The following is a 27,229-nucleotide window of genomic DNA, read 5'->3' on the forward strand; positions in this document are numbered from 1 at the left end:
TTTTCCTATATAATAGTAATAGTACCTTGTTTTCGCTAATTGTGTAGGTTCAAAATTTTTATTTAAACAAATAGGAGGTTTGTTAGTCAAAATTAGCTAATACATAGAATTCCTCAAATAACTTAGTGATGAGTACTAATTTTTTTACTACACTTGTTTTTGCATTGACAAAATCCTACCTTTCAAATAAATTCTCATCATTTTCCAATCTTTCCTGGAAAAAACTTGGCATCGTAAAATACATAATCCTCCACTAAGTACCCTGGAGGAGAATGGGAAGCTGTAGCAGTATCCACTGATGATGTTTCAGCAGTCTCGTTTGATGTGGATGTTTCTGATGAAGAATCAGAGTTTGCCAGAACTTTTAAGCCCAGGTTTTTTGGAATGTGGTAATACTTTAGCCTTACTGTGTTCGTTCATTTGCACTATATAAGGACCTGTCTAACAGCTGCATTCTGCGTGTGGGTGAAATAATATCAGAATCACTCCATTACCTTTAGCTAACTTAAAAATGTTTCGTTGTATCAACTGGAAGGATTAGCGCCACCAATAGTTCGTGGCGGTGCTCAAGCATAAAGTCTTTAAAGTTGACGCGTGAAAAAAATCAGCATTTGTGGTATAAATCTAATCTAATCTTTTTTTGCACTTGTCATGTTCCAATCTGTTTGGAACCCTTTGTAGATATGATATTTGGAGTAACATGGTAGATAATCCTGTTACATCACAATTCCAAAAGTTGGCAGCTGGCAAAGGAGGACATTTTTCGAGAGCTGCTCTAAAAGTCGTTGAAGGTAAAGGCAACGTTGGTTCGATTAAATACAGTAGATCTCGCTAAGCTGATAACTTCTAGTTTGCGTAGGGATAAATCATTTTTATACCTTTTTCTGAAAAGGCGCAACCGTATTGTAAAGTTGCCGCCTCTTGTATATATTCCACAAGCATATTTTCTTCTTCCCGATTGAAAATTTTCTTTGTGCTGCAGTTTTCATATACAACGTTGTAGTCTTCTTTACCTTTATACCCAAAGGTATACTGTATAATGTTAGTCTTCTTTTCTTTATCAATTTTATCGCCCTTCTTAGTTTTTCCGGGTCAGGTCGATACTTTTTAATTCCTGTTTTGCTTCTGGGCATATTTTATTGTGAAATTATCTCCCAACAACAATAATTGTAATATATTTTATGAATTAAAAGACGCAAGATTACATTTTATAAGGCCTTGGGCTCCTATTATATGCTGTATGCGGCGTACGACGTACCGATCGACGTCTGCACGCCAGACACAGCGTCAACGGTCAATACATTTCAATTGTAGTCGACAAGGCAACGATTATTTATGAAGAGGAATAAAGAGGATGTTTCCAGATTTTATTTAAAGAAATACTTAAAAGGCAACAAAATCAGATTTATTGAATATTTTCGTGTCAATCAATTCAAATACATCAAAAAGGCATCCTAAGCCGATATCACCTGAAGAAGTTGGCACTAAGGTAAGAGAATAACTGTGTAATAGCATATAGTCAAATTAAAAATCAAATATTAAATTATTTTGTTGTCCTTCAGTTGAAATGATCGGGCGTAGGAGTTACTGTTGAAGATAGTTTTATCTCTGTATCCGATATTAACTGACAAACTTTCGCTCTGATGATGGCTTGTTCACGAGGCGGAAAATTTTCCACCACTTCAGCCATTGATTCAAAAAACTTTTTGATTGCCGACTGAGGTCGAACTTGCGATTGTTTCTGTGTATTGTTAACTAGTGCCTCCAGCAAATTTAGTCTTTGACTTTCTCTTTTATCTATTGTTTCTTGTAATTTACTCGGCTTCCGTTTCTTGGATATTGAAGGACCTCGAGACGGAGTATCAGTGTCACCGATGTTTCCAAATGCTGTATCTCTGCTTTCGACATGTACCTCGCATTCAGAATCCGAGCCAGTATTGACCTCTGTATTAGGCGTATTATTGCATTCAGAATCAACGCCCTTATTACCGATATTTGTCTGTGAATCGTTTACAGTATATCCTGTAGCTTTACTTCGTCGTCTCCCAGGAGCATTTGACAGAAAGGACATTAACTTCATATATTCCCAAGTATTATTTAATTTCGCTGAACCTGTGCCGCTGCTTTCTTTAGTTTTTTTATTGTACTGGTCACGAAGACTTTTCCACCTCTTCTTACATTCTGAAACTGAGAAGGATACATTGTTGGCGATGGTGGATTTAAGTTAACGCCACGTCTTATAAAATCCTATCATTTGTTTTGAGCCAAGAAGATACTGCGAAAAGACAATTTATCTACAGACGCGTTTTCAGAGTTTTCACATAGATACTGGTACCATCGACGGCCTAATATTGGCGACATGTTGTTTACATAATATGTGGACAGAAAATAGTCGTACATTTAGTAAAAACTGCAACGACAGCGACATATTAATACCTTGTGAAAATTTTCTACCCCTCGGACGAGCAGGGGGCACAGAAATTACGTCAGCAGTAAATACTCGCAATGAACTTAAGTCATATACGAGGAGGTAGTAACCCAAAAGTAACCAGAATAGCCTTGCCAAGGGTGGAGCTTTTGTAGTACTGATTTCTGCCGCAACTCGCCGCCAGTTCAGTGCCGCGCGGGCCGTTGACTTACCACGTTCTGTTCGTCACTAGTTACCGTTCTTACCGCTGTGAAATTTTGTTTTCTATTAGGTAAAAACGCCGATAAAACTGTTTTAACGTTGAAAACTGCTTACAAAGATGATGCTATGGGGAAAACTCGAATGTATGAGTTGTTTTCCCGATTTAAAAATGGCGACATGTCGATTGACGACAAACCTCGCTCTGGACGTCCATCAACTGCCCGAATAGATAAAAATGTTGAAAGAATTCGAGAGCTTGTGCGCACAGACAATTGATTAACTGTCTGAAATCTGTGGAATATCTTGGAGCTCGGTTCAGCAAACAGGTGACTGGTTCTTCTCATCTGCACACTCAGCAATAACTGTTAACCAGTTTTTGGTTAAAAATAACTTGGTTCTACTACCCCTTATTCGCCTGACCTGGCTCCGTGCGACTTTGTCTTGTTTCCACGCATGAAAAGGGACATGAAAGGACGGCGATTTGAAAACATTGAAGACATCAAGAAAAGAACGAGACAAAAGCTTGCAGCCATCTCTAAAGATAAGTTCAAACAATGTTTCGAACAGTGGAAGCACCCCCTCGTATATGCTCCTAACCTAACTTAACTAAATTAATAAAGAAACAAAGACTTACCAGGCAATCCGACTATTTCGCTAATTTTTTCCCAACATTTGTGTTTATAAATATTATTTTTATATTCCTTGTCACTTTTATTGTATAATGCACAATAACATTGGACTGATTCGATCAATAATTCGTCTTTTTCTTTATCGAATTTCGACATTTTGTGCTGACGACATTTACGACGTTTACGCTGCAATGGTTGGAAATAACTAGAGAGGCGACGTAGAGCGTTCGAACGGCGACTACGGTGTCCACACGCCAACGCCAGCGTGTGAAAAATAACACAACGGTACATTTCTATAGTAAGCATCGTGACGCGGCGTACGGCGTGACCGACGGCGTTTATAGGAGACCATAGCCTAAAATACGTTGTACCTCGAACCTGTTTTATCGTATTGTACATTGGACATATTCGAGGTACATCGTATTTATTATGTTCTAGGTACAATAACACGTCGAGGAGTCAAATAAATAATCATAAAAAGTTTGAGGTTATATAAGTTAAAAATTCACAAAACAAAGACTAAGTAACTACTAACTAATGTTAATAGCAAATTCAATACTCGTTTCATAGAGTTTCTAGTTTTTGACATTATGGAGATCGTCCTCCTCATATTTTGGTATCATCTCACAGTGTTTTTATTATTCCAAGTCATTTGCAAATGCAGAAATGATTGTAAAGAAATTACCAATAAGAAGGTTAGGTTAGGTTAGGTTAGGAAAATATGTATGAACTGGATTTTAAAGAGCAATTTCATCTTATTATATAATATTTTATTGAAAATAAAGAAAAATCATCTAGAATCTTCATCTTCATCAATGTCGATATCGGAATCTGATTTTCCCTCTCAGATTCATCGTCACTTGTCTCATTTGAGAGTTGGGGAAGTTTTTTACAATTTTGAGGGTCACAAGTTTTACCAGCTGAGGAACATAGCAGCTACCGTGCCGGCCCCCCGTCCCCACCGAATTCTATACTAACCTTCGGGCTCATTGTATTTAAGAAATCGAAAAAATTGAAACACTGGTCGTGTTTTTAACAAATTGAAATTGATAAACAAAAAGTTTTTGCTCGAAGGAATTCACCAAACTATAGTCTATTTCAGAAATGTGTAGAGTAATAAAATGGGGAATTCCGTCCAGTTCGGCTCAATTTAGGTGTAGGTCTTGAAATAGTATTGTTTGTAATATAAAAATTTCAAGTAATTGCGTAAGAGAATTGGGAAAAGTATTTTTTCGAAATATTGTGTAGAGATTACTTAGGTAGTAGATTATATAGTTACGTTTTGCGTTTAACAGGTACCGTTTAACCTTCTATTAGTGCCTAATTTCAACCCTATTTCAAATTCGGCTTTCCTTTTTACGAGTATCCTACCGGCACGCCTTTCGCACACTATTTTCAGTGTTTGTGAATGGATAGTCGCAGTACTTTCCCATATATATCGATTCAGCTCGTCGTGAAGGACCCTGTACATTTTTCTATTAAATATTATTAATAATATTAAATTTTCAATATTCTATTCCATATGTTGAACGAGCGAGATGCAATAATTCATTCTAGAATATTTTCCGAGAAAATTAAAGCTTTTATAAAAAAAGTTTAAGTGGCCTTTTTTATCGAGAAAAACTCAACCTACAACATAGTATTTTTTATTTTCTTCTATCTTCATCACATACTGAAATAATGAGAAAAGTTGAAAATCAAAATTATTCTCGAAATGAGAAATGTTTTTTGATTTTGAGAAATGGATAGACCTCTCAAGTTTTTCTATATCAATTAGCCTACTTTAAAGAACTCGTTAAAAAATTTTCACCCTTTTTACTTGTTGTTGCCAGCAACTGGGTTACATGTTGGTAAATAAAATCGTTTCCTTCATATTTTGATTTGAAGACAGCAACTCATTGTTGTCTAGGATATTAAGGTACACTTTAAAGTTGAACTTCGCACCAATTTTCCCGATAAACGCCAGGGCCATTAATACTCATCCAAGTCTAAACATTTACTGACAATTTGCAACTTATTACTTCTGTCAACTCTCAATTAATCATTGCAACATCTTGTGCGTCATTTGAAATATTCCTTCCTCCAGACCCAACCTTTCGGTGCATGGTCCCGTCTTGTTCCCATCCCTTCTCCACTCTGGCCACGGTACTCACATTAAGACAAAGATGAGTGGCCACTTTTCTAATAGACCAGCCATATTTCAATTTGGCAGCTTTCTGAATTCACACTTTTACTTCAACTGAACTCAAATGAATTTTTGAATTATCTGTCACTGACAATGACAATAGGTAGAAGCTCTCTTTGAAGCAATCAAAATGGTTTTTCAGTGAACAGAACACATTAGAATGGATTTCCTCCCACATACTACACAAATCTGTATAGAAACAATTTGCCTGTGGAAAAGTTTTCAAACACTTGTCACATTTTGCTTTTCTCCTGAATGACTACGTGAATGTCTCTTCAAACCACTTTTCTGTGAAAAACTTTTGAAACATATGTCACATTTAAATGGCTTTTCTCCTGTATGACAACGCATATGTCTCTTCAAATCACTTGTCTGTGCAAAAGTTTTCAAACAAATCTCACATTTGAATGGCTTTTCACCTGAATGATTATACAAGTGTGTTCTCAAACCACTCATCTGTGAAAAAGTTTTCAAACATGTATCACACTTGAATGGCCTTTCTCCTGTATGACTACGCAGATGTGTCCTCAGACTACTTATCTGTGAAAAAGTTTTTAAACATATGTCACATTTGAATGGCTTTTCTCCTGTATGACTACGTAAATGCGTCTTCAAACTACTGGTCTGTGAAAAAGTTTTCAAACAAATATCACATTTGAATGGCTTTTCTCTTGTATGACTACGTAAATGTGTATTCAAACTGCTCGTCTGTGAAAAAGTTCTCAAACATATATCACACTTAAATGGCTTTTCTCCAGTGTGACTGCGCATATGTATATTTAAATTACGTTTACGAGAAAATAGTTTCATACAAATATCACATTTGAATGGTTTTTCCCCTGTGTGTTTACTCATATGTATATTTAGATAACTTTTATATGGAAATGATTTCATACAAAGCTCACATTTGAATGGCTTTTTCCCTGTGTGTTTAGGCATATGTATATTCAAATTACTTTTATAAGAAAAAGTTTTCATACAAATATCACATTTGAATGGTTTTTCACCGGTGTGTTTACCCATATGTATATCTAAATAACTTTTATATGGAAATGATTTCAAACATATGTTACATTTAAATGATTTTTTACCAATATGACTTTGTAAATGTGTATTCAAAATGTTTTTCTGTGTAAAAGTTTTCACACAAGGGTCACATTTGAATGGCTTTGACCTTGTGTAAGTATATGATTGTTTATTTGAATAACTTCCACCTACTGATAATTTTGAATCTTCATTTACATGTTTATTTGAATTATCAGTAATATCCAACAGATTTTTCGTGTCTTGCAACTCCATTTTCAATTTATGTTCAACTACTTCAACCTCATCTTTTACATCAACATTTTTCCTCATGCGATTTTTAATTTTATGGTGAATTTTAACCCTACAAAATTTGTTTTGTTTCATATAATGATTCATTGTTGAGTGACGTGTCAATTCCACTTGTTTCGTGTATAATTTCCCACAATATACACATATCATTAACCCCATAGCATTCGGTTGAATATATTTCCCATTTCTTATTGACCCTGTAACTATTAAACAAAAATTTTTAGAAAATTTGTCATTTATAGAAAGAATTGAAATATGAATACTTTTGTAGATATATGCATATTTATTGGTAATAACAGTGGCATGAAAAAGTAAAAAAAAATTTGAAATGAATATGATGAACGGAAGTAATGTGAAAAACTTCATACCTAGAAGGGATATAATAACAAGAAAAGCAGTTAAATAACTGAGAATCAGACTTCTATTAGATAATCACTTCAAAAATATCTACAGAAATGGACTGGATTTAGCATTTTGGTGCCCCTAGGCCCAATAATTTCTAAAGCCCCCCTTAGTCTGGTTAAAGTTATATTACTTAAAACCTCTATGAAAAAATTGTAATAGACTTCTATATTAATAACTTAAACACTACTCCAAGATGCAATTGTATAAAAATTAGTGGAATTTACTTGGTTCTGGGCTTAACAAAAGGCAATCTCAAAACACTCTTAACAATTTTATGTATTAAATCAAACTCAATTGTGGTGTATCTTTCCAGGAGTGCTTGATCTTCCTTAACATCAATATACATAATTTTTTTACCGTAGGCAAATAACAGTTAAAACATATGAGTTACTTGGGATGAACCCTCATTAAAGTAGATTTTTTACACATTAAAATCATGGTAAATTGTCTTTTTGATGCTCATGGTATACTTCAGTGAAAATAAAAAATTATTTATTACATTAATAGATTTTCTGACATTTGAACAAATACCAAAATGATATTTGACACCTGTCTACAGTATTCTTACTTAACGCTAAAAACAATTTGCAAAATTATTAAGATTTGGTCATTTTTAAAAGCATTATAAGCATATGATTAATCTCAGTAATAAACAAAAAGCAAAGAACATCATTTGATAAAGACTATAATCTATCTTTTAAAAATTTACATCTTGAGACTGTCTTTACTTGTTTCGTCTCTAAAATTTTGTCATTTCAAAAATTTATTCATTTGTGTTAAGGATTGAGAGAGATAGAACATGTATTACTTGTATTTATTGCAGATTATCACAATTCCTATCTATAAGTTGAGACGTACTCAATAAAATCAAGAACTTTGAAATTTAACAGAAATTAAATAAATTTTCTACCACAGCTTGAACAACCTAGTTAAAAGGTTCGATTATATTAATAATCTTTCTAGATGTTGACATTCAATGGATAATGTAAAATCAACTATTATAGCATTGATGAACAAATGTTTCCCACATTATTTTCATTGCTGGGAAAATATGAATATTCATTTATATTTGAATTGTACGGAGCCAAATGAAAATTTCAACTCATACTATTAAGAGGTATTAAACATCTTCCTGATCATTATTAAAAAGAAAAACAAAAATCCAACCAAATTAAAAGTATGTTTATTACTGTTAAACATACTTATATAGGTATAGAGCACTAAAGCAGCGATAAATCAGTTCAACTCACCTTTGGATTTAGTTCGCTTTCCAACTTTTAAATATGCCAGTTTTATGTTAGGTGTATCAGGGATGTTTCTTTTTGTTTTATTAATTACATCCAAGTTCTTATCAAATATTTTAGTTGTATTAAAGTCATCGTTGATTTCTTTTTTGATTGAATAAATTCCATTTATCTGTACATTTATATTTTCAATTTTTAGCGGAGATGTTTCTCCAATTACCTCTTGTTTTATATCGATATTCGATTGAAAATCATCGTAAACATCTACTTCTTCCTTTACATTATGGATATCCATTTCCTTTTTAATATTTTGATGATCCATTTTATTGTTAGTAACCTGTGGCTATATTTCAGTTTGATTATATGAATGGATTATATGAATGTATAAGTAATAAAAATTATTATTTTAGCGACAATTACATCCACCTAATTTCATTACCTGCTGATCAAAACCATAGAAAAAATATTAATTCTCATTTTGTTTAAACTTCGGCCTTAAGCGGTACATGAATGAGTGCGAGCATAATTCGCTCTAGACGTTCATAAATGTCAAAGATAATTAAACTCGTTAGTAATTGTGATAACGCAAACAATGATCGCGATTGTACGCACTCTTGTGTCGAAATTAACCAATTTTCTACTTTTTACCCGTTGATCGTCGTTTACCGTCAAAAACATAACCTCACTTTCTTAGTGTAATTTGTAGTTACAGAAAAATGACTTCTCTGAGTGAAAGACCAATAGAATGTGTACGTGCTCATGAGAGTGTTTATATAACAAACAGTCGGCTGGATACAAGAAAACTAAAATTTGGCAGAATATAGGGAATAATTTAAAAATTTCATGACAAGAACTAGTAATTAACTTCCTGATTTAATCGACAGGTTTTCTTATTGAATTTTTTGTCTCTGCTCAATAAGTTCAAAAGTTGATCATATATATTTTATCGTATAAAAAAATCGCTTAGAGAATTATTCTTCTTCTCTTCTCTATTGGCCTTTTGTCTGATCTTAGAGGATTAGCTTATTTCAGATTTCGAAGTTAGAGTAAGTAGTGCAAATTTTTTTGTCCAGAAAAGAAGAAGAGGTTCAAAAATATTTTTAGTCATGCGTAAAATCGGAAGCAGGAAGTAGGGCTAACGTAGAACCGGACGTGATAATTCAATATATTATTGATGGAACATGTGATGAACCAGAAAACCTAATGATTTTATATGGAGCTAAGGACTATATGAGCAAATAAAATCTACCGCGAAACCTCTTCGGAAAAAAAATGAACACAGAAATCAGATAGATTATAAGAATTTTTGTGAGACAAAATATAAAATCACTTTGTGCTGACTGCAGAGAAAATATTTGATATTATTTTTCTGTAAATGTTCCACCAAACTGGAAGTGTTTTCTAAATATATGGTGTTAAATAATTAACAGAAATTTCTCTTTCAATTTCAATAAAACAAAATGATAAAAAAATAAATTTATTCAATAAAAAACACAAAAAACGGGAACAATTCAGGTACTTTTCTCCTAGCTGGACTATAAAAACCATAATAGGAGCGAGAAACATGATATGATAAAATTAAATATTTTCTTCAGAATCTAAATTGATTAAGTCCACAACTTTAGGCTTAACGGATAAAGGAGCAAACTTTTTAAATTTAACAGTCGGTAACGTAGATTTCTTGGTCCTCTTTACTCCTTTTTGTACTTTCTTTGGTGTAGGATAAATATCCTCCTTACTAGATCCCCCCAAACCGTCGTAAGATACCTCAGAAGTAGACGCTTTCTGTTTATCGGATGTTAAATTTCGACTCAATTTGAATATCGAATACTAAAAATTATACAGATAATATACAATTAATAAAGAAGAAATCGATTTATAATTAAATGAAAGCAATTAAATTTCTTACGTTTTTACTTGATGACGCATTGGTAGATCCACTGGATGAAACGTTCGTAGGAGCTTGAAATTTCGTCTCTAAAAACGGTCTGAATTTATTTTTTACCGGCAAGTATGGGGAATCTGAAGCTACTAAATTCAGCAGGCTTTCGTCCTTTGAAAATAATATTATAATACAGAAAAATAAACAAAACAAAAATAACAGGTGAACAGTAAAAAAATGATTAATTTTGTATTTGAATCTTCCTGTAAATTGAATAAATCATTAATAATGAAACCTAAAAAACTAAAAAAATTTCTCAATGATTTTTTTAAGGGAAATACTTTATTTTATTTAAAACTCTCTTATACAAAAATCTTATTTTATTCATTCCAATCGTTGGCATTTCTTTTTCAATTATTTGAATATTTTATAATCCATCTTTTTTCGTAGTAGTATCAAAACTCTTCAAATTTCACTATTTCCGCGTTTTTTTTTCGTTGGGGTAGAACTTTTTTTTATTAGAGTATTCCATAGGCATTTTTATTTCAACTTTCACCCTGTATATTTTAGAGAAATATCTAGTAAATAATATATATAAATGTTCTTGATATTACATCTTCTCTTTTGAAATTAGTTTTTTAAAGATTGATAAAAAATTGACGTTCCGACTTAACTTCAGTCTTTAACAAAATATAATATTTTCATGGACTGAAGTTAAGTTCGTTCGAGATCCTTACAATACATTTAGGAACATGTTCATACATTCATTGTACATTTTGGAGCACTTTTTAATTTATAAAAAAACTTGTTTGTATCAATTTTCATTCAAAAAGGGGTAATGTTTTTGAGGGATGAAACTTAATAATTAAAAACCCGATAACCCTCAAAAACAAAAATATCAATTACAAATACTCTGTAAAATATTTTAACTATGAACTGTTCTTTAAAATTATTTTCAAGGGTTAATTTATTTAAAAAATTATAATTTGTATTCTGAAATATTTAAAGTGTATAATTTAAAATTTATTGTATTCAATCCAGGGATATTAAGCTCATCAAATGTTCATTTCTAAGTTTTTATAAGTTGGATAATTTCCACCCCTAAAAAGCAACAAACACAGATAGTGCCTATATAATTTTTGTAGAAAGGGGTGAAACAATTCCAAATTTTCATACAAATCGATGTTGTATGGAAAAACCCAATTTTATTGTTGGTGACTGGATTTATTTGCTTCCAAATAAGACTTACCACTGAAGATGGTAAAACATTAGAGTTTTGTTTATCTTGTATTGAATCCATTTTCTTAGTAGCACTCATGTTGTTCCCCTCAAAGGCTTTTATTTTCTGTTTCAATATAATGTTTTCCTTTTCATTTTTCATTTTGATCTGTTGCATTTCTCTCCTAAGGACAGTATGTTCACTTTTAAAATTAACACATAAATGTTTCTGATTACCTCATGTCCGCATTCTGAGACTCCAACAATGATACATCTTTTTTTTGTTTACTTATTTCATTCTTGTATCTCTTTAATTTGTAATCTAGTTGTAAGGCTTTTCTTTCAGAATCGACTAGGGCTCTAAAATAAAATCAGAAAAATTTCTTTCAATGGAATCAATAAAATTAATGTTATCCACAAACAACCAAATTTTTCTGTCTTGTAATAGTTTATTTAAAATTAACAACAATACTTACTTCTTCAAAGTAACAGTTAACAAAGCCAAAGATTCAACATTGTGTTCTTCCCTCAAAATATCATTAACTTGATCTCTAGACCCGTTTATAACCAATTCTATATTCCCCATGTCCTTTATCTTATTCTTCAATTTTAGAATTTCACTAGACAACACATCCACTTCCTTAGATTTATTTTTGTAATGAGTTACCTGCTCTTTAATAGCAAGTATAGTGGATTGTAATCCCTTTCCTTCGGTTTCTATCTTTGCTATTTCTCTTCTCAGGGATCTATTGATTTCTTCCAGTTTCTGGTTCTCTTCTATCACTTTTTTCAATTCTCTTTCTTTTAACGACAAAGTGAAATTCGCATTTTCTAATTTGTACGTCAAACTGGTGGCGTCTAAATTAGAATCTTTGTTGCAGAAATTGAAGAAAACTTTATATATAGTTTTTTCTGATAGTTTTTGTCTACATTGAGGACAACTTTTTGATCTGAAACATAAAAAAATCGAAAATAATTCAAATTGAAATCTAATAAAATTGTAACCTTTCTATCCAATTCATTAAACAGTGATAATGAAAAACGTGTCCGCATTGTGTAAAATAGATTTCTTCATCGGGAATAAATAATTCAGCACAAATTACACAAGTAACATTCATACCGGCAAAGTCTAACAATATCAAACATTCAAATGCTCCATATGATCATAAATGAAATGACAAGTGAAAGTTGTTATAACAAGCGGCGTTTTACAAGCTTCGTTTCTATAAAAGGAAATACAAAAAGTGTGTTCGGCAAAAATACACCACATAAGTTAAACAGAACTACCTCAGTGTAAGTTAAAAGAACTACCTCAGTGTATCATAAAGTTTCCGTTGAAAGTGAGCAAATTAAGATAACGCTTTAATTTTGAATTTTAAATTTAATATAAAACCTTTTGGAACTTGTCTATCAGTAAATCTAATAATAAAAGGGACGCTATAAATTATCCAGATTCCATTGTTGAATAGAGATTATGTTATTAGAAAAATAAAAAATAATGATTAAGACATTGAGCACATGCTATGATTTATGAAGCTTCAAGTACCTAGAAGATGTTTGAGAGGTAATTGATATATGTATTTCAAATGTTTGTATGTTATTAACAATTCAATTATCCCAGAAATAAGATTATTCTTCATATTTCAGTATACTTATTTGAATTACTCTTATGGTTTTTCACATTAATATGATGTATTTTTGTAATGATCAGTGTTTTTCACTACGTTGAATCAATTTTATTATTTCAAATAAACATGCTATTTTTAAATTAAAATCATTTGAGACTGATCTTATATAATAGCGAATTATGTTTTATTGTGCCTTAGTATTGGAATTCAAATAAATTTTTATATTTAATTATTAATTAGTATCAGTAATTTAATTGTAATTAGAAAGTAATATTACAAAATTAATTATTTTAAATATTTATTTACAAAATTGAATACAATAAAGCTCTAATATAATGGTTGATTAGGAAATAATACTATTTTAATTTTGTCCAAAAATGGATAATTTAATTTTATTTAGTGAAAATTTAGCTTTTCTGGGTTTAGTTAGGTAAAGAAATGCTAAAAAGGTGAAAGAAAGGGGAGAAGAAAATATTATTAGAAACTTAAAAATTTATCCTATATTTGTGGTTTTCGAAAATTATTTGTAACATTATATTATGTTCTAGGAATTAATTCACTTTTTTCCTAGCCAGGAAAAACAAATCAACAGAATGGTTTCGCTTAATAAAATTTCCTCTGACCTTACTGCAATTGTAAAAGATGAAATTGAAATAGTTAATCATGACTTGAAAGAAGAGCTGCATGAAATTGAAGACATTTATAGTGTAAAAGATTAAGTTGAAATTGTTAAGCAAGATTTGAAAGCAGATCCACAATGATTTCCAGCACCATTTGCACACACCATCAACGTGATTCTTTCTTTTTTCATTATTCGACCAGAAACCTTTTGTTTAAACATTGTTACAACTGGTTTCGTTGGACATTTCCTCAAACCACTCGTTTGTGAAAAAGTTCTCATATATATATATATATATATATATATATATATATATATATATATATATATATCGTATTAGAATGGCTTTTCTCCTGTATGAGTATGCAAATGCCTTTTCAAATTACTTCTCTGTGAAAACGTTTTCAAACAGATGTCACATTCGAATGGCTTTTCCCCTGTGTGTTTACGCAAATGTATATAAAAATTACTTTTATAAGAGAATTGTTTCATACAAACGTCACATTTGAATTGTTTTGTCCTTTCGTAAGTATTTGAATTACTTCCTTCTGCAAATAAATTTGAACCTTTATTTATATGTGGGTCTATGTGAATATGCATATGTCTCTTCAAAAAACTTTCATTTGAAAATTTTTTAAAGCAAATATCACATTTGAATGGCTTTTCACCTGTAGTATTACACACATGTGTCTTCAAATTACTTATATATGAAAAAGTTTTCAAACAAATATTACACTCGAATGGCCTTTCTCCTGTATGACTTCGCAAATGCGCCTCCAAATTACTTGGATATAAAAAAGTTTTTGAACAAATATTACATTTGAATGGCCTTTCTCCTGTATGGCTACGCAAATGTGTCCTCAAACCACTTTTTTGTGAAAAATTTTTCAAACAAATGTCACATTTGAAAGGCCTTTCCCCTGTATGACTACGCAAATGTGTCTTCAAACCACTTTTCTGTGTAAAGCTCTTCAAACACATGTCACATTTGAATGGCTTTTCTCCAGTATGACTACGCGAATGTGTCTTCAAACCACTTTTCTGTGAAAAGGTTTTTGAACAAATGTCACATTTGAATGGTTTTTCTCCTGTATGACTACGCAAATGTGTATTCAAATTACTTATCTGTGAAAAAGTTTTCAAACAAATATCACATTTGAATGGTTTTGTCTTCGTTTTGGTATATGATTGTATATTATTACTTCCTTCGCCAAATAATTTTGAACCACCATGTACATATGAGTTTAAATTATCAGCATCTTCCAACTGAAGCGTTGTTTCCTGCAACTCCACTTTCAATTCATGTTCAATAACTTCAATTTCATCTTTTATATCAAGATTTCCCTTAATGCTTTTACTTTTATGGTGAATCTTATAAAATTTTTTTTGTTTCATATAATGATTCATTGCTAAGTGCCATAACAATTCTATTTGTTTCGTGTATAAATTCCCACAATATACACATATTATAAACCCCATAGCATTCGGATGAATATATTTCCTATTTCTTATTGACCCTGTAACTATTAAAGAAAAACTTTTAGATAATTTGTAGTTTGTAGGAAGAATTAAAATTTGGTAGAGGTAGTGGAAAACCTTGAAAATATTTGTGCAGAACTAAACGGCAACGAAGCACAGAATTGATCAATGTGAGATCTGAAAGAAACCGTTTGATAGTATAGTTCTTCCAATATCAATTACAGAAGACAGTTACGCGAGGAACAATCAATATTTCACAATTATGCACTAATACCAAGATAAGAAATGAAAAATAATGTTTACTCCCCATATAAAATTCGATAAACATCTAACAAACCGTCATTCCACGTGGACTGTTCACCAATGAAAATATCGAATCGTTAACATAAATGCATTTCACTGCCTACACAAAATAGTTTCACAAATGATTGCCCATAAAAGTCAACTAAATTTAAATTGACAATAACAACTACTAAATATATTACAAACCTACTATGCCAACTAGAAACTAAGAAAAAGTTGACCAAAATGAAATGAAAATCATTGCATTAAAATATTCTGGGTCGGAAGAATCAAAGTGAACGTGAGGACAGTTGAAATAAAATGCTTAAAATTGTTAAGATAGTAGGATCTCATTTTAAATATAAAATTGTGTTCTGCATCAGAATGACATATCCCTACTCGATTTCCACTACCTATAACAATGGTAACTTGGAAAAGTAAAATGAAATTTGAAATGAAACTTAAAGAATATGCAAAAAACTTACCTAGGAGGTACAGAAACTATGGAAGCAAATCAAACATACAAATATGAATCAAGAATGTAACAAAACTTCAAATAAATCAAGCAAATTTCCTACCACTACTTATATAACTAAATGTTCAGTTATAATGTTTCTAGATGTTTATATTCACTTTAAACCATATAATAAAGAAATCATCTGTTCTGCCTCCTCATTATTCAACAGAAATAAAAAAAAATTATTATTGTTAAACATATTTATATATGTATATGATACTAATGTAGCCATAAATCAATTCGACTCACCTTTTAATTTAGTTCGCTTCCCTAATGTTAAATATCCAAGTTTTACGTTATGTGTATCGGGAATGTTTCTTTTTGTTTTGTTGGATGTACCCAGATGATTATCATATATTTTGGTAATATTTAAGTCATCATTTATTTCTTTTTTGATTAAATAAATTCCATCCATTTTTTCATTTATATTATGATTTTTTAGTATAGATACTTCGTCAATTAAGTCTTGTTTTATATAGATATCCGATAGAAAATCACCGTGGTCATCCACTTCTTCCTTAACATTAAAGATATCCATTTCTTCTTTAACATTTTGAAGATCCATTTTTTTGTTAATAACTTGTTGCTTTATTTCGGTTTTTGTCATTACTTTATATCAATTTAGAAAATAATATAATGTAACAGTTATCATTATTATAATGACAATAACAAAACCGTAACCTCAATAAATGTCAAAACCATAGAAAAAATATTACTCATTTTGTTAAAACCACAGAAATAGTAATATGTCTATGGTTAAAACAATTACACTAATGGTTAACCTGATTACTTGAAAAGTAATTCATATGCTGTTCATTGAAGTTCCGAAGTTGAACGAATCATAAGTCCACTAAACTAATGAGCAGCTATTTCAATGAGCACTCTCGCTCTTAAAGATTAATAAAAATGATGAAAAATAAGATGGTAGATAATATTAATGCACAGGAACAGAACTACGTAAACTGAAGCGAGCAAAGCAGTGTAGTCACACTTCGTGTTCGAACTGTGTCTTATTTCACGTCTTTTGACTCGGGGGCAAAAACCACTGACTTAAAAGTCAGATATACACCTACCGTTTCAAAGGATGTTGTGTGTACATACATTTTTATTATATACTTTTGGAATTTTGATAATAGTTTACATAAGTTTAAAATACTGTCGCACCAACGTATATATATATATATATATATATATATATATATATATATATATCCCTAAATATAATTCATTTTAAAAAATATAAACATATAAACTTTTTATAAACTACAAGTTTCATTTATGATTATGCAAATGTGTTTTCAAACCACTTATCTGTGAAAAAGTTTTAGAACATATGTCACATTTGAATGGCTTTTCTCCTGTATGACTACGCAAATGTTTTTTCAAATCACTTGTCTGTGAAAAAGTTTTCAAACAAATGTCACATTTGAATGGCTTTTTTCCTGTATGACTATGCAAATGTATTCTCAAACCACTTAACTGTGAAAATGTTTTCAAACACATATCACATTTGAATGGTTTTTCACCTGTATGACTACGCAAATGTGTTTTCAAACCACTTATTTGTGAAAAATTTTTCAAACAAATGTCACATTTGAAAGGCTTTTCTCCTGTATGACTTCGCAAATGTGTCTTCAAATTAATATTTCTTGAAAATGATTTCAAACAAATGTCACATTTGAAAGGCTTTTCTCCTGTATGACTTCGCAAATGTGTCTTCAAATTAATATTCCGTGAAAATGATTTTAAACAAATATCACATTTGAATGGCTTTTCTCCTGTATGACTTTGCAAATGTGCCTTCAAATTAATTTTCCGAGAAAATGGCTTCAAACAAACATCACATTTGAATGGCTTTTCTCCTGTATGACTACGCAAATGTCTCTCTATGTCACTTTTCTGTAAAAAAGTTTTCAAACAAATGTCACATTTGAATGGCTTTTCTCCTGTATGACCACGCAAATGTGTCTTCAAACTACTCATTTGTGAAAAAGTTTTCAAACAAATGTCACATTTGAATGGCTTTTCTCCTGTATGGTTACGCATATGTGTAATCAAATTATTTTTACGGGAAAATGGTTTCAAACAAATTTCACATTGGAATGGCTTTTCCCTCACCGGCAAATACTTATTCAAATTCATTTTATGAACAGTTTCATTAGATTCACATTTGAATCGTTTTTCTTTGACGTGAATACGAAAATGTCTGCCTAAACTACTTCTACGTGTAAAAGTTCTCAAACAAATAACACAATAAAATGGCTCTGATCCTATGTGAATATGCAACTGTTTATTTGTATCACTTTTCTCCTCTACAAACGATTTTGAACCAGTTAAATTATCAGTCACATCCAACTGATGTGTTGTTTCTTGAAACTCCACTTTCAATTCATGATCAACTATTTCAATTTCATCTTTTATATTAAGATTTGCTATAAGGTAAGTATTATTTTTACTATTGCGGTGAATCTTATGGAATTTGTTGTATTTTATATAATGATTCATCTCCAAGTGATGTAACAATTCTACTTGTTTTGTGAATAAATTACCACAATATACACATATCACTAACCCCATAGGATTTGGTTGAACATTTATCCCATTTCTCATTAGTCCTGTAAAAAGTTTTAAAGAAATTTGTAATTTAAAGAGAGAATTAAAATAAGTAAAATTAAATTTGAAATGAATTCAATAGTATCTATTGATACATGCATGAATCTAAAGGATATGAAAAAACTTTCATATCCTTTAGGGGAGAAATTATTAAAACAGAGGGAAGTCAAAAATATTATAACAAGAACATTATGACTTTTAAACAAATTAAGCAAATTTCATACCACTACGTGTACATAACTTTTTAAAAGTTCTTTCTAGTACAATATGAATAATTTATTCATGTTAAATGAAAAATTTAAACCATTTAATAAAGAAATCATCTGTTCTCCCTCCTTATTATTTAACAGAAATAAAAAAATTAAACCAAATTGAAAGAATGTTAAACATACTTATACAAGTATATAACACTAATGTGCATTAAATCAGTTCAACTCACCTTTTGATTTAGTTCGCTTTCCGTATCCAAGTTTCATCTTAGGTGTATCAGGAATGTTTTTTTTTGCTTTAATAGATGTACCCACATGATTATCAAATATTTTAGCAGTATTTGAGTCATAATTTAATTCTTTTTTGACTGAATAAATTCCATCCATTGGTTCATTTATCTTTTGAGTTTTTAGCATAGATACTTCGTCAATTAAGTCATGTTTTATATCAATATTCGGTAGAATGGCATCGTGGTCAACCACTTCTTCCTTAATATTATAGATATCAATTTCTTCTTTAATATTTTGAATATCCATTTTTTGTTAATAACCTGTTGCTATATTTTGATCTTTATCATCATATTATATTAATTTAAAATTAAAATAATGTAATACTAATCATTATTTTAATGACAATTAGAGACTCGTAACCACAGAACATAACCAAGTGTATGTTATGTGCTCGTAACCTAATACATGTCAAAACCACAGAAATAGTATCATATTTATTTTGTTACATCATATGGTTGATCATGGTTAAAACTAATGATTAACCCGATCATAATCTGATCAAAAAATAATTCAGATCCTGTTCATTACCTTCTGATACTGAACAAATCATGAACGTTCACTAAACTCAAAGATTATAGACACAAAGGACTGTCCAGTTCTATTTAACCCACGAAATAAATCACTGAAGGTGCAAAATCACTTTTGAAAAATAATTATTTATTACCTACTCCCGACTATGAAATTTACGTTTAAATATGTGACAACTAACCAACTCCTGACATGTCTCTAAAATTTATAAATAATGTGGATGTTATGATAAGCGAAATTTTATGGTGTCGTCAACTTTTTCTATATAGGGTTCTGGAAAATGGATGCCATAATTCCTCCTTAATGGAGTTTCAGCTTCCGTGGGGTACAACTAAGGAAAGTCAACATCTTCGAACTGGTTTTCTTGGATCGGTTTCTTGCGTCGGATTATTTTAAGAGTCTAGTATAAACATAGATGGATTAGGAGACAGTAAATTATCATTGTCCAAGTTTTTTATATATAGGGAGGTATATAAGTCTTATGTACATAATAGAAGTATAATTCAGTTAATTTTGTTTCTATTTTTTTTCTGCAAATTTCCAGAAATGTTTGTGATTGGTTATTTCTTCCTGTCAAATTTGGTTTATCATTGCAGTGTTAAAAATCTGTGTTTGCTTATTGTTATTTTCAAATTTTGGAACTGTATAAGTATGGGATTTATATCATAATAATAAAATGAATTTCTTTTATTTCTTATTTTTTAGACCTTTTGATATATTAATGCTTCTAAATATTTTTGATTTTAGGTCTTTTCTAATTTAAAATTATTAAACTTATTTTTAAAACAGAAGAGACCTAAAATCAAAAGCATTAATAATAAAATATTGAGTGGTAGTATTCGATTACTTTTGTGGTGCCAAGTTTCACGAGTAGTAGACCAGAGTTATCTTGGAGGTTTTTAAGTGTAATTATTTCTTTGAATTCGATGATTCCGGGTAACCTGATGTGATAATCATGTGTCAAAATATATTCTTTTGAAACTAAGTTTTATGTTACTCAAGTGTTTTGCAGTCGTGACTACTTTGGGCTTAGTACTTACTGATTTAATAATAACCGGCTTATGAAATTTGTTTTTATTCATCATTTCTAAACGATTGTCGCTTTGATTTGATAAATCAGTATCGATTTTCGCATACAATAATTTAGAACGTTCTTTATGTTTATTAACATAATCATTGATTAAAAGTTTATCGATCGCGATTTCAAATGGATCATTGTCGGTGTGACTTGTTTAACTAAACATTTAGTTCATATTATGGAAAAAGAAGAAGAATGTTTATCCACGTCCAGTTATATTACAATTTTGGTTCAAATAATTTTTATTGAATTCAAAATTTGATATAATCCATACAGAATGGATATCGAGCAAACAGTAATTAAGGACGAAATTGAAATTCACAATGACTTTATTTGGAATACGAATTTTAAACAAGAATTATGTGATGAAGAGCCTTGTGCCGATTTTCAAAATGTAAATACAAGTAGTAAACATCCTATTAAACAAGAAATTAGTAACGATCTAAGCACAGATCAAGAATTTGATAAACCCAAACTTCCAAAAAAATTTGAATATTTCAGAATAAAAACTGGAAAGCGAATTAAATCACAAGGTGAGTTACACTGATTGATGTGCTTTTTAGATGTCACATTTTTGTGTCAATATTTTTTATACTATCATTTTCTCTAATACTTCAGCCATTTGAGACAATGTAATTTTTTTTCAATTAAGTTCTAGTATGATCTGTGTGGTACTGGAAAAAACCTAAATTTTTTGCTTGGCAATGCACATACATGAATTATAATTCATTTTTTGCTGTCATAGTTTTTTTCCTCTTCATCTATTCTAGCCTTGATCCTTTCTCATCTCATTGCAACAATTTTTTTGTTTACTAGGTAGTGAACAAAATGGTATTTCTATATATATTTAATTTTTGATAAGTTCATTATCAATATCTTTATTAAATTCATTTTGTGTAAAGGTCTTCTCTCACTTTTGTTACTTGTTTTTATTTTGACGTCAGTTCAAACTAAAATTAGAATTATTATAACAGCTGTATACATTTGTCACGAAATTACTTGTGATCTCTTTCAAATTTCAACAGCTTCTTTGTAATTAAGGATTTTGAATTTCGGTTGTGTATAGAAAAATAGTAAAATGTTCACAAATTTCAAATTTATAGAAACTAGTTTTAAATTTTTTTACAGTATTGCTAGAAAATGGAAAACATCTGAATCTAAATACAATTGGTGGGATTATAATCTGTGAGTTTTGTGGTAATTTGCACACAAAACAAATCGAATTCATTTGGCACTTTTCTACAAGTCATTGTGTAAAACAAAAATTTTATCAGAAAAATAACTGTTTTCAAAGAAGGGCAACAACAGACACTGATGTTGACATAAATCTTGATGAGAATGTTAAAAATGAAATAATTGGAGATGGTTGGAAAAGGGAAGAAGATATTAGATTTGCTGATAATATTATGTTAAGTTCAAATGAAGGCCAGAAATTGGAAAAAAGTGGTATAAATGGATATTTGTCTGCTAGCAACGAAAAAAAGCTATTCAAATGTGACATTTGTTTAAAAGCTTTTTTACAGAAAATTGTTTTGAAGAGACATTTGTGTACTCATACAGGAGAAAAACCTTTTAAATATGAAATTTATTTAAGAGCCTTTTCACAGACAAAGCCATTCAAGTGCGAATTTTGTTTAAAAACATTTTCACACAAGTATAAGTTGAAAATACATTCGCGTATACATACAGGGATAAAAAAATTTAAATGTGAAATTTGTTTGAAAACTTTTTTGCAGAAAAGTAATTTGCAATCACATCTGCTCACGCACACAGGGGAGAAGCCATTCAAGTGTGAAATTTGTTTTAAAGATTTTTCAAGGAAAAGTCATTTAAATGATCATTCGCGTATACATACAGGGGAAAAGAACTTCAAATGTGAGATTTGTTCAAAAACTTTTTCATATAAAATTAGTTTAAATTCACATATGCATAATCACACAGGTGAAAAACCATACAAATGTGACATTTGTTTGAAAACCTTTTTACAGAAATGCAATATGAAACAACATTTGCTGCTTCATACAGGAGAAAAGCCATATAAATGTGACGTTTGCTCCAAAACTTTTTCACAGAAATGCAGTATGAAAAGACATTTGCTGCTTCATTCAGTAGAAAAGCCATATAAATGTGACATTTGCTCAAAAACTTTTCCACACAAATACAATATGAAACAACATTTGCTGCTTCATACTGGAGAAAAGCCATACAAATGTGAGATTTGTTTAAAAACTTTCTCATATAAAATTAGTTTAAATACTCATTTGCTTACACACACAGGAGAAAAGTCATTCAAGTGCGAAATTTGTTTAAAAGCTTTCTCAACAAAAAGTAATTTAAATACACATTTGCATAGTCATACAGGAGAAAAACCTTTTAATTGTGAAATTTGTTTAAAAACTTTTTCGAAGAAGAGTCATTTGAGTATACATTCTCATATACATACAGGGGAAAAGAAATTTAAATGTGAGATTTGTTTAAAAACATTTTTGCAAAAAATTAATTTGAAATCACACTTGTTTAAGCACACAGGAGAAAAGCCATACAAATGTGAAATTTGTTCAAAGACTTTTTCACATAAAACTAGTTTGAGTTCGCATATGCGTAATCACACAGGTGAAAAACCATACAAATGTGACATTTGTTCAAAAACGTTTTCACAGAAATGCAATATGAAACAGCATTTGTTGCTTCATACAGGAGAAAAGCCATTCAAATGCAACGTTTGCTCGAAAACCTTTGCACAGAAATCTAACTTGAATACACATTCACGTAGTCACACAGGTGAAAAAACATGAAATGTGGATCAAACATGCATAGAAATGTTTAAATCATGTATATATCAGGGTATTACTTTACTAGAATTACTTGCAAGCTCAAAATTTTATGTTCTGTTCTAAATGAGTCCAATAAGCTTCTTACAAATATTTTCAGAGTTATAAATTTTTAATTTTTTTAATCGTTCGAGATGCACTTTTCAAAATGCATTCTCCCCTGCACAAATTGTATTTTTTATTCATAATTTTTTTTACCAAGTTTTCTGAGGCTCTCCGGAATCGAATGCAGTTTGTTGCATCTTGATTTGTCTTAATTTTTGTGCTTATTTCATCGACTACATTTACAATTACTTAAGCAGGAATAGACATGCATGTATTGGATTGGTTGAATTAAATACATGAACCACTAACCTTCTGTAGTGCAGGATATCCAATTTTAAAGATAAGCAATGACAGTTGGAGTTGGAGATGATTAAAAATAAACTAAGAAATTAAATATTAACGAATTCTAAGTTTAATTCATAGGGGAAAGTATCTGATTATAGAATAGCTTTTGTTTTTTATGTCACTCAGTAGGTTTTATGTTTTTTTTACATTCAAAGAGTCAAAAGATATATTTTCTTATGTTGTTCTCAAAATCTGAGACTTTAAGAATGATAAAAATAAAGTTAGCACTTTCCCATAGGGAAATAAGGGCTAGAAACGACATTAAAAGTATTTAATGATGAAACGTAGTATTAAAAACAACAGTATAAAAGTACAAACAAATAGTAAACTGTCATAAATCAACACGAATCTTTTTTTGGCGTATTAGATCGTACAAAATTGTCTTTTGGTTGATTTTTAAATAGTCTACTTCAGGTTGCAGAAGTCACACGTGCTTGCCATAACTCGTCTTCTTTCTAGATAGATCCTTTCTTTGAAATATCTCTTGTTCATTTTTGTCAAGGAACTTCTTCGACTTCTTGATTTGGTTTTCCAAATTTTTCTTATATAGCGAGCTAGTGACAACTGCGGCTTTACCAGCAGAGCGTCCACGCTTGGGATTCGACGATTTTTCTGAAAGCTTTGGCAAAGGCTTGAGAATGAAAGGTGAAACAACTGTCTTTAAAGAGTTTAACGAGACGTGGCTGAAGGATGTGGTGCTGAAGAAGTCGAAGTTACGAGGCTATAAGCTACTGTGATAAATGTTTGGTTTTCTAGATCCGTAGGCCTCTCCATGGATGTGGCCTCGATTTCATTTCAAGTCGGAGTCTTGAAATCTGTTCCTATCGGTATGATACCACACTTTTTAAACCCACTCGTGGCAATTTGCAGTGTTGCAGCCTTGGCATAGGCTTTATCAATTAGTTCTCCGATTTGGTAGGAGGTTAAAGCTCTAAATGGGTTGTTAAAAAGACGTTTGGACTTTCTGCGAGTAGTATGCTTTAAACGGGCTCATAAATGCCACGTCCATTGGCTGGAGTTTGTACGATGTGTGGGCAGGCAGACAATGATAACTCCATTTTCTCTAGTTTTCAATGGGATCCTCTGGGGTCGGTTTGACGTAGTCTGTAAAATGCTGCAGCCAGTCAGTGAAAATATTATTTTGAATCCATCCAGATTTGTGGCATCTTGCAATGATTCCTAGCGGCGTTCCATCCAAAAGTTCAGGCTTCATATTTTGTCTAGGAAATACTATTAAGTGGAGGAATACATATCTCTGAAGGGCTCATAACGTATCAACCTGTTTTTTGCCTCTAGCGACGTGACTGGGCGACATTAATTCCTGTTTTGTCGACATTGAACACTTTATGTGGTCTCATTTGAACTTTTCTCAGTTCAAGCTCTAACAAATCATAGAAACGAGTCCCTTTTACCTTAGAAAACCCCTTGGCTCTTACTAAAACTATGGATTGAGGTTTCCCCATGGATAGAGTTAGATGTCTATTCAAAAAATTATGTATCCATTTTTTCCCAGCTTTACCTTTGGTCAGGGCAAACGGGTTGTTATTTACAGAAAGCTGGAAGGCCAACGTACCATTTCTTTATCTTTCTTTCCATGTTTGGCATCAGAAAATAATACGAAAAATCCTGTCCGGTATTAGGAGCCGCCATGTGCACGAAATGAACATGGTATAACCTCAAAAATGCCAACCAGAAACTAACAATCTTTCTCTAAATATTACATATTATCAAAACCATTACGTTTGGTGGTGATAGCATCCAAAACAGATAGGGAGGTTTGGGAGAAACACTTTTTTTTGTTAATTTACAAGTCACTAAAATTATTTACAAAAATGCAGCTAAATTAAGAAAAAAATGAAAAGGGTACCAAATATCCACCCCCTCCCAACAATAAAACCCCATTTCCGTGACCATCTATCGATACAGGGTGTTTTTTGTAACTTTAAACTTTTACGAGCCACAAATATTTCTGGTTGAAACCGAGGTTCGAAGTATTTTCACGAAAATGTATCAAATTTCTAGAACATACTTGAAAAAATTAGTGATATTATTTAATTATGAATGAGTTTCAAGGTCTTAGGGGTGTACATTTTCCCCATTCACTATTGGATTCTAATTAACAGTTATATCACTGCATTAAACGAAAAAAATCGATTAAAAATCCCGAAACAATCACATGTTTATATGTCGTGATTTCTTTCCAAATACTTTATTTATGTATGTACTTTATTTAAATTATAAGAGAAATTACACTTGGTAGGCCAACCTTTATAATACAATACACAGGTTATGAAAAGTATATCATCGATAAAACAAATCTTCTTCTTTTTAACATAATCATAGAATAAAAGGAACATAAACAAAAATATATGTATATAGCTTACTGTTTCAACAATATAACTCATAGATTAATCGCAAATTAACAATAAGGTTTAGCCAATCAAAGTTTGTGGTAGACAGAGCCGTAAAAGTATTTAGCTGCTGCCGCATTTTTGAATTCACTTTTGTTTCTACAACGAAGGTTTTCTGGCGCGTATTATTATCGATCGTTGAATTTTTTGGCGTTTTTAGAGGGTAAAATGCTTCTTATTTATTTTAATTGCGTACTCGCCGGAAAACCTTCGAGTACGTTGTAGAAACAAATACAAACTTTCTCAAAATTCTCATAACTACAAAAGCAATAGAAACACATCGGCTACTGCACTATGGGATGTCGGAAGCGAGTGCTTCAAGTTCACATGATCGCCGCTGGGCTGCAGCACCTACTACAGCCAGAACCTAAGGTATCTGAAGTACCATTTCATACTATTATCATCCTTGGTGCTATTTTAATCGACTTTTTGCGGATTTTTCAAAGTCTAATACAGCTTTGATTTATATTGAGTAATATTTATGTGACGCTATTTGTGTCTTTTTGTAAATATGCCGGATTCCAGTCGATTTCTCTCATAGTAGTTGACAATCGATTATTATCAATAAATTTTTTATACGTATTGTTGTTTTATTCCTTTATTATGTTATTCTGGACTATTTGTTTAATAATTAATGTGGAGTGATCAATAATATTTGTATCAATGACGAATTCTAGTGTTTCCGCAATTTTAGATTTATTATACAGGGTTATATAGTGAGATAAAGAACAGTGCCTCCTTTGTTCTTTGAGATATTAAATTGAAAATCTGAGGGATTAAAACCACAATCAGTCTTCACATTTCAACATTATTTACAATTAAGTTG

General features: G+C 30.9%; 6 protein-coding genes across 12 annotated transcripts in view; 2 read left to right on the forward strand and 4 right to left on the reverse strand.

Moving 5' to 3' along the window:
• LOC130895473 (purine nucleoside phosphorylase-like) overlaps nucleotides 1–27,229 on the forward strand; it is a 320,652-nt gene that overhangs the window by 131,258 nt on the left and 162,165 nt on the right. The window lies entirely within an intron of this gene.
• On the reverse strand, nucleotides 1,384–9,704 carry LOC130895466 (zinc finger protein 436-like). Of its 7 annotated transcripts, XM_057802767.1 has the most exons (5): nucleotides 8,867–9,287; nucleotides 8,434–8,770; nucleotides 6,662–6,981; nucleotides 3,264–3,444; nucleotides 1,384–2,187 (listed from the first exon to the last, which is right to left on the reverse strand). In XM_057802767.1, exons 2-5 carry the CDS (start codon nucleotides 8,747–8,749, stop codon nucleotides 1,559–1,561), a joined length of 1,446 nt encoding a protein of 481 aa, XP_057658750.1. In that variant the 5' UTR covers nucleotides 8,750–8,770; nucleotides 8,867–9,287; the 3' UTR covers nucleotides 1,384–1,558. The 7 variants fall into 7 exon arrangements, with proteins under 7 accessions (XP_057658750.1, XP_057658752.1, XP_057658751.1 ...); XM_057802769.1 differs by having other exon boundaries at nucleotides 6,686–6,981; nucleotides 8,434–9,704; XM_057802768.1 differs by having other exon boundaries at nucleotides 8,434–9,341.
• On the reverse strand, nucleotides 9,891–12,740 carry LOC130895469 (E3 ubiquitin-protein ligase TRAIP-like). Its single transcript, XM_057802773.1, has 6 exons — nucleotides 12,533–12,740; nucleotides 12,004–12,477; nucleotides 11,765–11,887; nucleotides 11,559–11,712; nucleotides 10,337–10,480; nucleotides 9,891–10,257 (listed from the first exon to the last, which is right to left on the reverse strand). The coding sequence occupies exons 1-6, from the start codon at nucleotides 12,643–12,645 to the stop codon at nucleotides 10,006–10,008; spliced, it is 1,260 nt and encodes a 419-aa protein (XP_057658756.1). The 5' UTR covers nucleotides 12,646–12,740; the 3' UTR covers nucleotides 9,891–10,005.
• LOC130895818 (uncharacterized) overlaps nucleotides 13,581–27,229 on the reverse strand; it is a 30,625-nt gene continuing 16,976 nt past the window's right edge. Inside the window, exons 7-10 of the mRNA XM_057803368.1 lie at nucleotides 19,105–19,389; nucleotides 18,122–18,667; nucleotides 16,302–16,661; nucleotides 13,581–15,297 (exon numbers count right to left, since the gene is read on the reverse strand). Of these exons, the coding sequence (XP_057659351.1) occupies nucleotides 14,111–15,297; nucleotides 16,302–16,661; nucleotides 18,122–18,667; nucleotides 19,105–19,389 (2,378 nt within the window). The 3' untranslated portion in view covers nucleotides 13,581–14,110. The remainder of the gene's footprint in view (nucleotides 15,298–16,301; nucleotides 16,662–18,121; nucleotides 18,668–19,104; nucleotides 19,390–27,229) is intronic.
• On the reverse strand, nucleotides 16,850–19,521 carry LOC130895464 (zinc finger protein OZF-like). Its single transcript, XM_057802760.1, has 2 exons — nucleotides 19,105–19,521; nucleotides 16,850–18,667 (listed from the first exon to the last, which is right to left on the reverse strand). Exons 1-2 carry the CDS (start codon nucleotides 19,409–19,411, stop codon nucleotides 17,325–17,327), a joined length of 1,650 nt encoding a protein of 549 aa, XP_057658743.1. The 5' UTR covers nucleotides 19,412–19,521; the 3' UTR covers nucleotides 16,850–17,324.
• LOC130895457 (zinc finger protein 83-like) lies at nucleotides 21,016–26,985 on the forward strand. Its single transcript, XM_057802747.1, has 2 exons — nucleotides 21,016–21,304; nucleotides 21,900–26,985. The coding sequence occupies exons 1-2, from the start codon at nucleotides 21,049–21,051 to the stop codon at nucleotides 23,564–23,566; spliced, it is 1,923 nt and encodes a 640-aa protein (XP_057658730.1). The 5' UTR covers nucleotides 21,016–21,048; the 3' UTR covers nucleotides 23,567–26,985.

This window comes from Diorhabda carinulata, chromosome 6, assembly GCF_026250575.1.
Source record: "Diorhabda carinulata isolate Delta chromosome 6, icDioCari1.1, whole genome shotgun sequence".
Classification (NCBI taxonomy): Eukaryota; Metazoa; Arthropoda; class Insecta; order Coleoptera; family Chrysomelidae; genus Diorhabda; species Diorhabda carinulata.